We start from the raw sequence: 16,877 nt of genomic DNA on the forward strand, positions 1-16,877 counted from the left end.
GGAAACTGAAACACAGGATAGTGGAGGAATTTGTCCAAACCACACACATCAGCAACAGAGCCGGGACGGGACCCCAGAACGCTCAGCCTCCGGTCCTGGCTCTGATCCCTCAGGGCAGGGGGCAAGCTATCTCCCCTCCTTTTCTCCCCCTTCAAGTGGGCACGACGCAGCCACTGTCTCTGACTGTTCTGAGGGCCAAAGGGGCACCAAGGTGCCCTTTAAACCCCAAATGCTTCCTCTCCCCACCCTGTCAGCCCCTCCACACAAGCCTGTCCTGGGCCTACCAGGTGTCTGGAGGGAAGCCTGGGTTCCCAGTCGTGGGCTGTGTCCCGCCAGGACCCCTCCTCCCACCCCAGGGGCTGAGATGGCGGCATAGATGCTACTTGGAGGCGGCGGTGGGGCAGTCGCTCTGCCTTCATCTTTAATGGCCAGTGCGGTACAGTTAGTGGACAGACGGGTGGACACCGGACGTAGAGGGGCAGGGTGGTCACAGCGGTGCCGTGGGTACCTGTCCTCCCCGTGGAGAAGCCCGTCTTTGGCAGGATGATCTGGAAACGCCCCCAGCTCGGGGCACCAAGCCAGCCTGGACCTCTGGGGAGACCCCACCCCTTCCTACTTGCCAGGGACTCCGGCATGTCTGTCCCTCCTTGGGCCTCCCTGGACAGGGCTCAAGGCCTAGGTCACAGGTTGACTTTAGCCAGGGTGTGGGCCCTGCTTTGCGGCCCCCAAACTGTCCCCCTCCTGTATCACAGGTGGAGGATCCGGAGAAGTCATCGGGGGTCCCCAGGCAGGCACAGACCCCCAGGCCTGTGGCATCAGGTGGGTACCAGGGTGCACGGGGAGTGCTGGCATGGGGTGGGTGCACCCAGGCCAGCACCAAAGCTGGGGTTGCAGAAAGGCCAGCGCAGACCGTGGTCTGAAACCATTCAGACCCAGAGCTTACAGCTCCTTCACGGCAAACGCATTTTGCCGGGGAGACCCAGCGTTTAAGAATGGGGACGGGGGAGGCCTGGGGGCGAGGGGTCCCCAGTGAAGGAGGTGCTGAGGACGGTGTGGCTGGGGCCATGGGGCCCTCAGAGCAGAGCCAGGTGAGGGTCACCAGAAGGGAACACCAGCTGGTGGTCTGTCACTGTCCTGGCTGGCGCTGGGACCACCAGACACACGCAGGTGGCAAAGGGCGGCGTGAGACGGAACGCGGAGCACAGTGCTGGTGGGACCCTGTGGCAGCCACACGGCCAGGCCTCCGAGAACTTGGCAGAACCTTGGGGCCGGAGTGAGGGCAGGTGGGCCCAGAGAGGGTGGCGGTCTCGGTGCGGGGAGGAGGCCGGGGCCCCGCAGGCACTGCAGGCAGGGGTGGGGAAGGGCCCCGGCAGCCCTCCCTGGGCAGGGCTGGGGGCCCAGGCCTGGCTCAGAGGCCAGCGGCGAAGGAGGCGTTGGCAGCGGAGCGGTCGGGGCAGCTGCCGCGGGCGTCCCGCGTGAGGCTGTAGGTACCGTAGGCCACGGCCGAGCCCAGTGTCAGCCCCGTCATGTAGGACACGGTCATGGTGTTCCCTGCGGACGGGACGGGCCTCAGCTGGCGGGAGGGGCCCCGGGGGGAGGGCAGCCACAGCGAGGGCTGGAGCCGAAGCCCTAGCTTCTCAGCTGTGGAGCAGTGGCCACGGCCAGCTCCCGCCTGGGAGGTGGCCGCCCCAGGACTGTCCCACCCTGACTGAAAGTGCCGGGCGCTCCAGGCTTCGCCTGCTTCTCTTTCTCTCCAGCCTCCTACCTCCAACTGCTTCCTCGTCATGGACCACTTAAGATGTCTACTGGGCTTCCTGAACCTACTGTGTTCAGAACGCCCCTCCGGTGCCCCTTCCCACACAGCCCCCTCCCCATCTCACTTGACATCAATCCAACCTTCTTGCCCTGAGCAGCAGGCCCCCCTTGGGAGTCCTTCTTGACCTCCCCCCTTGCCCCACCCCCCGTCCTTTTCTCACACTCCATCTCCCAGTCCATCAGCTGGCCCCGTGGGCCCTGCAGTCAAAATGGATCCAAAATCCAGCACTTTCTTCCAGGCCCCTCCCACCTGTTGACTACTCCACTGCTGCCCCCTGCCCCAGGGCCTTTGCACATGCTATCCCTGCCACTCTGAACACTCTTCCCTTGCATTGTCACGTGGCCCCTCACTACTTCCTCCAGGTCTCTGCTCAAGTCACCTCCTCAGTGAAGCCTTCCCAGATTGCTCTGCTTCCACTGTGAACCCCTACCGCGACTCCCTCGTCCCATTACTCTGTTTTACATTCCTCAACCACGCTCATCACCATCCAACACATTACATCTTTTTGTTGTCTCTTTGTCACCTCTGGACTGTCAACGCCACAAACACAGGGATCACTGTTTTGTCACCACTGTGTCCCCAGAACCTAGAACAGTGCCTGGTGCGTGGTAGTGGCTCATCAAGTAGCTGTGAGACGAATGAAGGGATAAGTGGTTGGCGAACGTCCCCAAGCTCCGAGCTCCGAGGCTGACTTGACCCTGGGACCCAAAGGTAGCTTCTCGCTGTGTGGTCTTGACTTCTACGGGCCTGGGTTTCCCTGCCTGGCAGTGGACAGTCCTGCAGGCAAGCCGGGCGCGGGCCGAGCAGGGCCTTACCTGCTAGCTCCCGCTGCTTGGGGCTCACTTTGCCCGCCGCCAGGATCATGGGCACGCTGCCGAAGTAGCCGTTGCTGATGCCCATGAGTAGGGAGAGGACGCAGGGCCAAGCCGGGTGGCGGAGGGCGGGCGTGCTGCTGGGGTAGACGCACAGGATGAAGAGCGGGATGAAGACCACGCGGAGACAGGAGCAGGCCAGCAGGTGGGTGCCCCGCCAGTCCATGGGCAGCGCCGCCAGGACCTGTGGGGAGACAGACGTGTGGGCCCCTGCCACTCCCCGAGCCCGCTCCCCAAGCCCACTCCTCTCACATCTTCCCAGCAGCCTCCAGACACACCCCTATCCCTGGACACTGCCGGCTCAGGCTGTGTCCCCGTCCTTTGCCACCTTTGTCCACGAAACCCCACCAAACCCCTCATATGGCGACACACAGTCCTTGCTGTGTGCCCGGCACCCAGCGAAACACGACACACATGCCCCTGTTCAGCCGCACAGCACCCTCGCCGGGTGGGGCTCTCGACGTTATTTGAGAAACGAGGATACAGAGGCCCAGAGGATCAGGCCCACCTGCATCAACACGTACCAAGTGGCAGCAACTGAACCCACTAACTAAGCTTTGCTCCCTCGGGAAGCAGACTCGAGTTTCAGACCTCCCAGCTGTGTGACCCCAAGCAGATGGCTTTCCCTCTCTGAGCCTTGTGTTCTTCTACAGAAGACCAACGAACAGGCCAGCCATTTCTGGTTGCCCGCCTTCGCGTGCCCACACCTGTGCTCAATTAGTGAGTGTGGGGCAAGCGCCGCCTCCGCCCTCTCCTCCCAGCTGCGGTCTGGACAGTGGCTCGGCTCCCGCCCTCCCCACCAGGAGCCACGTGCATCCTCAGCTTGGGGCCTGCGCCTCCCCGGGGACCCCTCCCCGCGGCTCCCGCAGCGACCCTGGCGTCTGCCGCCCCCACACACGGCATCCTCCCCCAGGGCCGGGAGGGCTGGCGGGGGCGCCCACCTTGCCCACGAAGTCAGAGAGGTTGAACACGGCCATGATGAGAATAGGCAGCCACTCGCCCAGGATGCAGTGGCGGATCTCGGACTCGAGCCCCGGAAACAGGCACAGCGTGATGAAGTAGGTCACGGCAATGGAGAGCATGTCCGCCCAGATGACGCGGGCCACCACGTAGCGGTGCAGCAGCAAGGCTGTGGGCGGCCGGCGGGGTCAGGGGGCCGCACACCTAAGGGGCCCCAGCCCGCCGGTACACCCCCTGCCCTCCGCGCGCAGACGAGACACGGGACGCCGGGGCCCAGCCCGCCCCACCTCGGAAGGAGGGCCAGCTGCGCCTGATTCTCGGCCGAGGTACATCAAAGCGTGTGTAGGCTCCCCCGCCGCCGGTCACCTCGTGGGCTGGGCTGTCTTTCGGGGACCCGCCGTTGGCCAGGTCTGGGCCCTGGTGCTCCTGGAGGGGGTACAGGGTGGGACGCGTTTGGGTGAGAGCCCCCGCAGGCTCCTGCCAGCCGCCTCCTCGCTGCCCCACAAACACGCCAAGCTCCTCCCACGCCCCGGAGCCTCTGCGCGTGCGCTTCCCTCTGCCCCGCCCCCCCCCACGCCTTTCGTGTGGGTCCTCACACCCCTCCGCACGGCTCAGGTCTCAGCCCAGAGCCACTGGCGGACCCTCCGTGACCACTAACGGGGCCCTGGTTTCTGACGTGGGCCTTGTCACAGCCGGCCTCCCTTTGCCCGGTCTCTGGCTCCGCGCAGTGTCCCCAGTCGAGGGCCCAGCGAGGGTGACTCGCTGGAACGTCTTCGAGAACATTTTGGCTCCCCCTGCCCTGCCCTCCTCGTGGCCTGGCTCCCCGGCGTCTCAGCCTCCACACCTGCGCTATGTGGTCCTGCCGCCACCAGAGGGCGCCCCAGCTCCCCAGGAGGCTCCGGGCGGGCCTGCGGGGGAGGCCACAGGTGTGGGCCATCACACCAGGGGGGTGGGGAGGTTAAGGCCACAGGTGTGGGCTGTCACAGCCAGGGGGCCTCAGGCCTCAGGTGTGTGGTGCCACCAAGGGATGAAACTTTGGTCCACAGAACGAAGGAGGACCCGTGGGTAGGAGCCTCGGGCCACAGGAGGAGCTGGAGCCTGAGACGACAGCGACAGCGGGGCGCGGCTGGAGGAGCTCGACTGGGACCGGGCGGCGGCCGTGCCGGGCCTCCCGGCTCCCTCCGCCGACCTCGCGACTTACAAAGTGCACGTCCTCGGCGGCCACGTCGTGGTGCACGCGGTAGCCGGCCCTGCGGCCGGGGCGGGGCCGCGCCGTGTGGTAGAGCACGAAGCGGCTGCCCCGCACCAGCAGGTGCAGCAGGAAGCAGAGCAGCTCCAGGCCCGCGGAGACCAGGAAGAAGATGAGCGTGCCGGCCCGCTCGTCGGGCAGCAGCAGCTTCGTGAGGATGCGGCTCAGGGAGACCATCACGCCCGCCGTGCCTGCGGGGGGAGGGGCCGTGACGCGAGCGATCCCGCCCACCCGCCCCCGCCCCCGCCTCGCCCAGCCACCCAGCAGCCCTGGGACACGGACACGCTGTGGCTGCCCACAGGATGCGCCCGCGCAGACCGCCCCTCTCTGGCCCTTGCGCCAGCTCACACACACCCCACCCAGGGCGCACTGATCACGTGCCTGCTGTGTGCCCAGCACCGTCCGCCCTGAGGACACAGTGGGGACGATGCATGCAGGCCCTTCCTTCTGGGGCTCGTTGGGGAGAGGCCCCAAACAGGTCGCAGAAAAACACCAACGATTGTGCAGGATTTGGGGGGACAGGCAGAGACGAGGGGGCGAGCATCCATTGGCAGGGGGCGGGCATGAGCTCTACGTGTTTGTGTTTGCGGAGCTGAAAGGAAGTGGTGGGCTTGGAACCAGGCGGGTGGGGTCCTAAGGTCACAGGGGAAGGTGGTGGGGGTCACGGCAAGCGGGGCACCTTCCTGGAACCAAACTCCACAGACGCGAGGCTTGGAGCCCTGGGGTCACCTGGTGGGCCTCACCGTATGTAGGGGGTACAGAGTACCCCAAAGGGGAGAAATGGGGCCCAGAGTCCACCTGAGTCCTGCCCCACAGCACAGCTGAGCCTGGCCCATCCAGGCCCGGAAGGAAGACTGAGGACCTCTGGACGAGGTGCTCCGAAGGGCTTGCGGCTGGGCTGAGGGTGGGGCGGCCCCTGTGCTGGAGGGCAGCAAGACAAGAGCGGGAGTCGGCTGCTCGGACCGGGGCTGGGGCGCAGGGATCACCCCGGAGGGCAGGTCCACACGAATTGCAGGGACTTGGAGCACTGGGTGTCGGGTAGGTCTCAGGTTTGAGCGAGGGGGTGCCCTTCCCTGAGCAGGGGCCGGCGGGGTGACGTGTTGGGTTTGGGAAAGGGAGTCTGAGTTGCCAAGTGGGGGTGGGGCTCTGAGGAGAGCTTGGTGCTGAGGGCCGGCACTTGACATCACGGGTGTGGATGAGCTGCCCTGCACACACATGCACACACGAAACACACGCCTTGCACAGACGCCGTGAGACACTCGAGACCCATGCTCAGAGTGTGGCACGTGCTCCTCACATCACAAAGGACTCTGCGCCCAAAGAGACCATGCCTATCACAGCCTCATCCCTCCTGTCTGGGAGTCCGGCCCCCCACCAGCCAGGCGATCGCCAGCCCCGCACACCCAGGGCTCCTGAGCCCCGCCTCGGTCCCAGGAAGAGGGTCCCAGAGCCTAGGCAGCCCAGCGCCCCGCTCCTGGGGTCTGCAGATACTCACTCTCCCCCGTCATCACCCCCTGCGTGTACCTCTTGGGCAGCATCCCCGTGTACCCGTAGAAGCTGGATTGCTGCACTTGAGAGAGAGAGAGAGAGAAGTAACCATGAGATACCACTTATCACCTGTCTGCTCGGAACAGAATTCAGAAGTTTGAGAACACTGTTGGCAAGGGTTGCTGGGAAAAGACATTAACACCACTGGGGGCAGAGGGGCCTTGTCCAATCCCCTCGCGGGGTGTGGTGGAAACAGCACCACCCCCTGCATAGCACAGTCCTGCCTTCGACGTCCCCGCCCCGGGGCTGGCCAGGCTCCCCAACCTCCTCTGGTCATTGACACCCAAGCAGAAATGACACGCGTCACTCCTGGACCAGGTAGGAAAAGCCCACATGGTCTTCTGGTCTGTCTTTCCCCAGGGGCGGCCACAGAAGAGGCCACGTGTTACAGACGGGGAGCCACCGTCGGTGCGAGTGAGTGTGGAAATAACCCCACCGACACGCTGGGCGTGCAGCAAGGGCCAGAAATAAGGCCGGTTCTGAGAAGCCGCCGAGATCTCTGGGCTCGTTTGTTACCACAGCATAACGTCGCATCCTGACCAACGAGACAGAAGTGCAGCAGTCTCTGGGGAGAATGAAAACGTACTGGCTCAAGCCCTGCGGTCTAGTGACTCCACGCCTGGAAGTAAGCCCTGGAGCAGGGCTGACAAACTAGCATCTCCTTCCTGGTGGTTACCAGCCTTTTTTTTTTTTTTTTTTTTTTTTTAACGAAATAGGACAGAGCAGACGTGAGTACAAAGCCTGGATTGAGAATATTATTTCACAAAGCCTTGATTTCATTTATAAACACACACACACACACACATACACACACACACGTGTGTGCTGGGTCACAATGCGAAATGTATCTCCTTCTGGAAGTCATGATCAACAGAACCATTGGCCTGGACCTTTGCAAACATCATGGCCACAAAAGACAGAGAAAGGCTGAGGACCATTCGGATTAAAGGAGACTAAAGATGTGACCAGTGATGCAACGTATGATCCCGGGCTGGGTCCTGGGTCAGAAAAACCAAACGCCGTACAGGACATCACCGCGACAAACAGTGAAATGATTGTGGATTGTGGATCCGATACTAGTATTGTACCAATGTTAAATGTCCCGATGTTGGCAATTGTAAATGTGGTTCTAGAAGAGATGTCTTAGGGTTAGCTGTTAAACACCCTGAACTGTTACCATTTAGGCAAAGAAGCAGGATGATGTCTGCAAGTAATTCCCAAACGGTTTAAGGACAAACATACATTTTCTATTTATATATATTTAGGGGAAATTTCATATATATACATATACTTTAGAAAGTGGAGGAGGGGGACTTCCCTGGTGGTCCAGTGGTTAAGACTCTGCGCTCCCAGTGCAGGGGGCCTGGCTTCGATCCCTGTTCAGGGAACTGGATCCCACATGCCGCAACTAAAGATCCCACACTCGGCAACGAAGATCCTGCATGCCGCAACTAAGACCCAGCGCAGCCAAATAAATAAATACATATTTGGAGGGGGAACAGAGAAAGCCAGCGAAGGAAAGAAAGCACATGTGACAAGATGTTAACAATTGGTGACTCTAGGTGGAAGGTATATGGGAACTCATTATGTTATTCTTAAATTTCCATAGGTTTGAAACAGTTTCAAAATAAAAAGTTAAAAAAAAAAATTTTTGAAAGCTACTGCCCAAGAGAACGACAGCGACACGGTGACATGGGCAGGAGAGGTTGTGAAGCCCAGTTTATACCTGAGAAAACCAGGCAACTGCCTCGATGTCCACATGGCATGTGGGCATGTGGACACGTGTGTGGAGTGTGTGCTCTGTATGTGTGACCAGCGCACGCAGCCCTTTGGGTGTGCAGTGTGTGTGCGTGTGTGAAAGTAGACGTGCACGTGTGAAGGTAGACTCGCCCATGTGCACATGGACACGTACCGGCCCTGAGCCTGGCTCACCCTGTATTAACATGCCCCCAGCACACGAACAGGGCCGGTGGGATGGCCCGCAGTGGGCACCCAGGGGCTCAGCCCACCCCGGCCCCTGGCCCTACCTGTGCAGCCGAAGGCCACGGTGCCCACCGCAGCCAGGTTGATGGCATAAGCCTGGTCACGAGAGAAGAGCTGCAGCCACACGTCGCAGATGCTGATGAAGAGGAGGGGGCCCAAGGCTAAGAGGTAGCCTGTGTGGGGAGAGGTCAGAGAGGTGGCAATCGACGGTGGGCTGGGGGAGCCCCCTCACCCCCCAACATAGAGCCAGGTCTGAGGTGCCCTCTCTCTGCCTTTCCCTTTAATACTGGGAGGGCGGGGACATCTTAGAGTTCTAGGAGGGGCACCCAGAAGGCTTCCTGGAGGAGGCGCCTCTTGAGCTGGGTTTTGAAGCTGAATGTTACCACAGAGACAAATGGGAGAGGAAGAGCAGGGAAGAGCAAGGGCCCCGGGACACATGTGGGGTGCACAGCAGCCTCGCCAGGCACAGGCATCATGCCAGCATGTGTTACACGCACGTGGGCCTGACACCGTTTTCATAGTTGAACCCCATGACGTTCCTAGGAGGTGCGCTCATCTTACAGACAAGGAGGGTAGGGCGCACGCAGGGAATGGAGGGGCATGTGACGGCCAGGTGTGAGGGCTGGGAGCCAAGGGGCAGCGGGCAGCGTACCTGCCGTGATCCTCGTGTGCAGGCTCAGTCTCTCCACCAGCGCGTTGTTCAGGAGCACAGCCACCAGCGCCACCAGGATGTAGGTGAGGCTCATGTCAAACACAATGGAGGTCCCTGGGAGGGGGGGAGGGTACCAGGGGGTCAGGGGAGCCCCACCCGCTGCACCTGCCCCCGCCAGGCACTGCTTCCTCCCTCTGCCCCAAAGGGGCTGACAGCCCAGAGAGGGTGAGTGGCTGCCCTCGGGGTCACACAGCAATTCACAGCCGAGCTAGGGTTTGAATAAAATGGGCTCCCCACGTGGGGTCCTGCCCAAGGGGTTTCTGGAGGGTGACAGGCCTGAGCCAAGTGTGCAGGGCAGCGTGCGACGGCAGGACGCGGCTGTGCGGGACCCACCTGGGTACTTGTGGTGCAGGTAGTCCACGTCGGTGATGAAGCTATTGTAAGGCAGCAGGAAGCCCACGCCGGCCAGAAGCATCGCAAAGTAGATGGCGTGGTAGCGGTCATCAGGCACCGGCTCCTCTGCTGGCAAACCCAGACGCCAGGTGAGACGGGGACAAGCCCATTCACGGCCGCGACCGCCACACCGGGGCTGCAGCCCAGCACCATGGCCACGGTCCACCACGGCACCCCCCATCACGACCACCGTAGCCACAGCCACGCCGGCTGCCACCCGAACCACAGACATGATCCCACCACTCACCTGTCACGGCCACCAGCAGCACTGCCACCTTGGCCACCATCCCCATGGCCACTCTCACCATATCTAAGCCACCGAAGCCATCGTGACCGTGGCTGCTCTCCATCACTACGGCCACAGCTGCCCACGCCACCACCATCATGGCCATTATCCAAAGTCACCGAGCACCACGGCCACTGTCACCATTGTGCCCTCCATCACGACCACCATCACCATAGCCATGGCCCATCATCACTTTGGCCACTGCCGCTGCGTCCACCAGCATCACGGCTTCTGTCTCCCTGGCCGCCATCCATCCCCAGAGCCGTGGTTGCCAAAGCCGCTGCATCGCAGCTGTCATCAGCCCCTTACAGCCACTATAGCCACGGTCACTGTCACTGTGGCCGCTCTCCACCTGCATGGCCCCAGCTGCCCCAGTCATCACAGTCACGGCTGCTGGACATACAGCCACCACCGCCACGGCCAGCGCAGCCATCACCACAGCCACCGTCCGTTACCAAGAGGCTTTTGCCACCGTGACTCTCACCAGCATGGCCACTGAAGCAGCTGGCCGGAGAGAACAGTGCAAGGGCCTTTTGGAGACTCAGCTCCGGGACCAGCTGGGTGGCCAGACCTGGTGGGGCTGAGGCAGTGTCCTCTGGGAGGCTACCTATGCTCTAAACCAGCGTCCAATATACAGGGCTGATTCTCCTATAGTTAGCGTTCACATATCCAGGAACCACGGGCGGAAGTGGGAGTGGGACCACTCGCTATGACCCTTAGAGACCCACCAGCAAAATGTGTGCTTCCCACCCCCATGACTCGAGGCTCCGCTGGTCCAGAGGGCTTCGCCCCAAAGGGAGGAGCGGTTCCACCCCGAGACACAGTGATCCTGCAGAGAATAGGGTTGCTGCTCTGGCTGCAGGGACTGATCCTGACCGTCACTGGGAAATCAGGTTGCTCCCATGTGTGGGAATGAGAGGGTAGGTCTGCAAGACAGGAGATGCCTCGTGGCCTGTCTCAGGACGTCCAATCCCTGTGATACAGTCAATGGAAAACGATACCAACCCAAGTCCAGCAGGACTGCTAGTGATCCAGAGCCTTCAGGAATGAAGTTTGGGGGAATTCCCTGGTGGTCCAGTGGTTAGGAGTTGGCACTCTCACTGCTGGGGCCCCAGGTTTGATCCCTGGTTGGGGAACTAAAACCCCATAAGCCACATGGCGTGGCAAAAAAAAAAAAAAAAGAACGAAGCTTGGGTCACCCACCGGGCAAAGAACCATGACCAGTTAAGACGCTTGTGGTGGGCAAATGGAATATGGGATGGCTGGTGGGAGAAGGTAGTTATAAATACCAGCTACAATCATGTGCCTAGTCACAGACATGAGGACTAATATTGTTATAAGTATTGCTTCCTTTTTTTGATATGAATATGTGTGTGTATGTATTAACCAAATGCTTTTATTTTATTCACTTTCTCACCCCTGTATCATATAACGTAAGATGTGTTCATAACAGTTAAGCCTGTATCTCAGTATTGAAGTTCGGGGGAACAAAGGAGAAGTGTGAACATCAACACACAAGGACTTTGCATCCTTTGGGGAAAGGGTTAGTGTGTTCTTGTTCGTATGGGGGTCAGTTATGTCCTGGTAGGTGGGGGGTTGACTGTTAGTGTCTTTATCTGGAGACTAAGTATGGTTTAGGGAGCTGTGTATAGGAGGCAAGCTGGTAAGGGGTGGACTGTAATGGTCAGTTTGTAGGTCAACTTGGAGGCTGAACCACAGTCCTCAGTTGTTCAATCAAACACTGACCAAGGTGCTACTGTGAAAAGGTTTTTCTTTCACAGAAAAATCACACAAAGCCCCTCCTTAGTTACTTTAAGTTTGATCAAAAGGGAATTTACCCTGGGTGGGCCTGACCTAATCAGGTAAGACCTTGAGGCTTCCCAGAACTCAGGGACCCCAAACGGCTCGTGCCCCTGGGATTCCAGCCTGCTTGTGATCTTCCGTCCTGACCACCTGCCTGATGGACTTCAGACTGGCTTAGCCAGCCTCCTCTTTAGTCAGCCAATGTCCTGTAATAAATGCATATGGATATCTATACATCTATATCTGTATTGCATCTTTAACTCTCTTTCTAGCTCTGTCTCCTACGGGCTCTGGTAGAACCTTGATTGATGCAGCCTCCGTCACCACGGCCATCACAGCTAAAACCACCACTGCCCTGGTCACCATGGCCACTATCCACTTCTGTGGCCATGGCAACGTGGCATCCGCTACCTGGCCAGGAGAAGCCTGGGGATGGGCCCCGAGCTGACTCTGTCCATACACACGGGTGCAGGGAGATTATCCCAACCCAACATGGGTCTCAGCCAGCAGAATCTCCACTCCCCATCTGCAAAGAGAGGGGATGGAAGCTGAGAGTAAGTCTCCATGTCGGAGCCTGTAGCCAGCCCCTAAACGAGCTATCACTTACAGGGGGCCTCCTGAGTGCCGGGAAACTTCTTAAGCCACGTTTTGTGGATCCAGTTGCAAGCACATTAGGGTGGCCCCAGGATCATTCCCCTTTTCCAGATGAAGAAACTGAGGCCCAGAGAACAGTGACTTACCCAAGGCCCCTGAGTGGACAGAGACAGGAGCTGGCATTGAACCCAAATCTGTCCGACTCCAGACCTGCACACTGCCCACTCTGCAAATCTGATCTCACAGGCAACTGGCCTATTTCCTCCATGTAGGGAACCTGAGGCTCCGAAAGGTTGAGGCACTTACCCTAGGACACACAACCAGGTGGAAAACCGGGTATTTGTTTCTTGGGGGTTTTTTTGGGGGGGGAGGCTGTGCTGTGAAGCTTGTGGGATCTTAGTTCCCTGACCAGGGATTGAACCTGGACCCTCGGCAGTGAAAGTGCAGAGTCCTAACCACTGGACCGCCAGGGAAGTCCTCAAAACTGGGGTGTTTGAACCTCACATCAATCCTCTTTTCGGACACTTTCCCATCTCCACTGAAGTGAGGCATGGCTTGCTCTGACCCAAGAATGCAGCCAACACAATATGCATCAGTCGTAGACAGAAGTTTACATACAGGTCAGTGCATGATTCACCGTGTGCCCTCCCACCTCCTCAATGGTCGTGGAAACACACGTTAAGATGGAGCCTTCCCTGGGCACATGGCATTAGTGAAGGCACTGGGCCGGTGGGCTCGTTTGTTACTGCAGCAGATCTAATCCATCCTGACCGACGCTGCCTCCCGGGTTCAGTGACCCCCCAAGGTTCCCCATCCCGGGAAGGCTCCTGAGGGCTCCCACAGCCATCCCTGCTTTGGGGCAGACGCGTACCCTGGCCGCACCCTCACTCACCAGAGTCCGTGAAAATCGGGATGCCCCCGGCCCTACTGCCCTGGGCCTGGGCTACCCCTGCCACCACCTCCTCCAGCTGGCCGCTGTCGAAGCTGAAGCTCATCACCACGCTCCTGTGCGGCGTGCTCGCCGCGCTGGGCTCCTGGAGTTGCTGGCTGCCCACCGAGCCCATGGCAGCCCTGCTGCAGGGAAAGCAGATGACGCAGCCTGGGGAGGCCAGGAGGGAATCCCCACTCCACTGCCACGCGGCCAAGCCTGCACCCCCGGGGGACCACCTTCTCTATCCATCCCACCCACCCTGAAACAGCAGGCAGGAGCACACAAACCTAAGCGGACGAGAGATGTCACGTGACCTGTGTCTTAAGATGCCCCCTGGCTGCAGCGCAGAGCAAGGCTGGAGGCCTGCGTGAGGGTGGCGGCAGTGGGCACAGCGGAGAGAAAGAGACGGGGGGAGAAATATTCTGAACTCTTTGTGTGCCAGCACCATGCTCGAGTGTCCCACGAACCATCTCCCTCTGGGAGGGGGTTCCGACATTCACTCATTTGACAGCCGATGTTAGAGCGTGAACGTCCCCCTGGCCCACCACCCCGATCTCACAGGCAGTAAGCGGTGGGGCCTGAACCCGGACCCAGGCCTGTGGGACCGTGAGCCACCACGGCCCAGCGTTCTGGGACCGACCACGTTGGGTAGCAGGAAGTCCCCCCTTTGGTCTTCCTCCATTTCTCTGGCCTCAGCTCAAAGCTGTAGCCCTTATCTTTGGAGGAAAGGAAGGAGCTGATTGAAACTCGAGGGAGTAACACCCCATTGTGCAGGTGACCCTGTGGGTGTTGGGGGGGGTCTAGTTTTTTCCCTGAAACATTGATCAGTTTGTTTTTCTGACAACTTTTATTAGTTTATCTGATTGCCAAAAGGATACAGATTCGCTGTAGAGAATTTGAGACAAAGATGGGACAAGGAAGCACCAGGTACTGAGCGTAGCACTTCCGCTTCCTGGGCCGCCCCGAGCACGTATGGAGGAACCCACGGAAGAAGCCGGGAGACAGAAGCTTCCCGAGAGATCCCACGTGCCCGGCGCTACTCCGAGTCTCTCTGAGGATGGTGCCGGCCACGCCCAGCTCCCCCGCCTCTGCTTGTCCCATCTAACGTCCTTCCTGCCTCAGTTTACCTGCTCCCCAGCCTCCAGACGGGTGTGCTGACCAGTTACGGAGTGCCTCCCCTGGGCTTCCCCCCTCCTCGCTCCCCACAGAGTTTTAGTGGGGGTCTGAGAGCCTGGAACCACCCCTGCTTCCAAGTGGGCCCTGGGGACTGGGTAAGTCCTGGTCTTGCCAGCCGGGGGCGGACCCGGCTTGATGGGCACCCAGGAGCAGCGGAGAGGAGGGTTGCAGGCTTCTCCTTCTGCGGCCTGGGAAGCCAGGCGTGAACCCCTCTGGCCTCGGTGCTCTTCCTGTTGCCCCCAGCCCCGGGCCTCCTGCCACATCTGGAGCTGGGGGGCGGAACAAGACACAGGACAGAGCTTGGCCTGGGTTTGCATGACTGTGGCCTTAGGCAGGATCCTGCACTGGAGGCTCGGACACCCTCGGTCCCCGGCGTCCTGCGTGGGGCCGCGGAAGGGGCCAGCGGCAGAGCGGCGGTCTACAACAACGGACACTCCTCCCTCCAGCCCTGGAGGATGTGCACCCCGGACCCCCTGGCCCGTGTTCCCCACAGAGACGCGGCGGCGCCCCAACCCTGCCGGGCCTCCCCGCTGTCTCCGCCCCGCCCAGAGGCCACGCCCCCCGGGAAGGCGGACGTGCTCCGCAACAAGTCAGGAGGCCACCAAACTGCTCCCTCCCGCTCAGCGGGTGAGGCGGGCAGCTGCCACCCACACGGCCCCCCTCAGCCACTGTCCCCACGTGCTCCTCCAGTCCGCCTCCCGGGAGGTGCTCTGGCTCCCCCTGCGGCGGCCCCATGACCTCTGATACCACCTTCCATGGTGGCAGGGCAGGGGGTGCCCCGAGGCTGCCCCCACCTCTCCTGGGCTGCAGGCCTCAACCCGCCCCTCCAGAACAGCCCCTCCAACTCCACACCCGCAGCCCAGAGCCCCAGCTCTTCCCCATCCGCTCCTCTTCCTCCCGGGTCCCCCTTTAATGAAAATTTACGGACAGACAGGTCAGGGATCTTCTCCTGACCCCAGCAGTCCTGAAGGCCCTGCTCATGCCCCCACTTTGCAGAAAGAGAAACTGAGGCACAGAGAGCCAGGTCCAGGGGTCCAGCTTCTATTGGGAGCCCCGCCAGGCCGACCACCTTTGGCTCCCCCCATTTCAGAGGCAACTGAGTGGACAAGGGTTCTAACTGTGCCCCCAGGGCATTGTGAAGACGCTGGGTGTCTGAACACCAAGGCCAGGATGATCCCTCTCAGGGGCTGCGGCGCTCCAGCCGGAGGGCACAAGGGAGCCTGAATTCCATCTGGAAAGCCAGCCTGTTAGCTCTCCTCGAGCCTCAGGCTCCTCATGAGCCCCAAGCCCTGGACGCCCTTGGACAGCCCTGGCCCCCTGTGCCTAGGCCAGCTTATGAGCTCTGCTGCTCTTTCCCCAGCCAAGCTTTCTGAACTGGCCCAACTCCTCCCTGTTGGTTCTGCCCACAGGAGAGTGGGTTTCAAGACCCTTGGGCCACCCGCTTCCTGGAGCCTGGGGAGGATGCATGAATGCACTGGCCACAGGAGCTGGCTGGCTCCTAGGGTGCCCAGCCCCAGGCCCTGGCCGCTGGCCTTGGTGCTGCAGTTCCCCCACCCCCCAGGTTCTTTCTGCGAGACCAGCCCCATCGGCAACAAACTTGGTTCCCAGGCCTGCGCTCCCAGGCGAAGGGCGGACTCCAGGACCACCCGGAGGTGACCGCTGGGCGCAGGCCACACCTCTTCCAGCCCTTTCCCAAGAGCTGGGAGGGGACCGGCATGGGGAAGGGGTGAGGGGGGTAGGCGGAGGTTCCAGGAGGGAACTCCGGATGGAAGGACGCTTAGGGTGTGCCCGGGGACGGGGAGGCGCCTGGCCCTGAGCAGGGCCTGGAGCCGCCGGTCACTCTACCCCCTTCCCGGGTCTGGGTCCTGCGCTCGCAGATGGGCTGCTGGGGGGCTGGTCCGGTCCAGATGCTGGATAGGGTGGGGGTGGGAGCCCGCTCATTCCGGGATGGAGGTGGGAGGGTGGGGGACTCGGGGTCCCCGGGGTCACGTGCCCCCATCCCTGGACTCGGCGGCCGGAGCCGGCGCGGAGCCGGGCCACGCGCGCCTCAGACAAAGGCTCCGACAGGTCCCCGCGTCCCAGCCGGTCCGGCCCCCCGCCCGCCTTCCCCGCGGTGACCGCTTACCTCGGCCCGGTCGGGTCCTGGGGTCCTCCACGCTCCCAGCCCTGCCCGCGCCCAACGCCCCCGCGCCGGGACCCCTGGGCGCCCGCGCCCCGCCCCGCTGCGCCCCGCTCCCCACACCCCTCCTCGGGCCGAGCGCGGCCGGCGTCCTCCGCGGGTCCCGGGTCTGCCGGCCTCCGGGTCGGCGACCGCGTCCGGGGGGCGCAGCAGCAGCGGCAGCGGCAGCGGCAGCGGCGAGCACAGCGGGAGCTCCCGCGCTCCGCCCCGGCCCGCCACCCCCGTGGAGCCCCGCCCCTTTCTCCCCTCCTCCTTCCCCGCCCTCCTCCTCCGTCTCCCGCCCGCTGCGCCCGCAGAAGCGGGGGAGGGGCGGAGGCTGAGGTCGGGGCCCCAGATGCCCCGGGGGACGTGGTGGCCCCGGCGACCCTGGGGTGA

General features: G+C 61.6%; 1 protein-coding gene across 2 annotated transcripts; it reads right to left on the reverse strand.

Annotated features, from left to right (window-relative positions):
• Positions 1–396: 396 nt before the first annotated feature.
• Positions 397–16,521, reverse strand: SLC29A4 (solute carrier family 29 member 4). 2 transcript variants are annotated; one of them, XM_060120344.1, is made up of 12 exons: positions 16,449–16,521; positions 13,435–13,510; positions 13,109–13,287; positions 9,474–9,602; positions 9,081–9,194; positions 8,473–8,601; positions 6,393–6,467; positions 4,850–5,088; positions 3,936–4,074; positions 3,630–3,817; positions 2,632–2,872; positions 397–1,551 (listed from the first exon to the last, which is right to left on the reverse strand). In XM_060120344.1, exons 3-12 carry the CDS (start codon positions 13,278–13,280, stop codon positions 1,409–1,411), a joined length of 1,569 nt encoding a protein of 522 aa, XP_059976327.1. In that variant the 5' UTR covers positions 13,281–13,287; positions 13,435–13,510; positions 16,449–16,521; the 3' UTR covers positions 397–1,408. The 2 variants fall into 2 exon arrangements, with proteins under 2 accessions (XP_059976327.1, XP_059976326.1); XM_060120343.1 differs by lacking the exon at positions 16,449–16,521 and having other exon boundaries at positions 9,474–9,599; positions 13,109–13,290; positions 13,435–13,523.
• Positions 16,522–16,877: the final 356 nt, after the last annotated feature.

Source organism: Mesoplodon densirostris, chromosome 16, assembly GCF_025265405.1.
Source record: "Mesoplodon densirostris isolate mMesDen1 chromosome 16, mMesDen1 primary haplotype, whole genome shotgun sequence".
Lineage (NCBI taxonomy): Eukaryota > Metazoa > Chordata > Mammalia > Artiodactyla > Ziphiidae > Mesoplodon > Mesoplodon densirostris.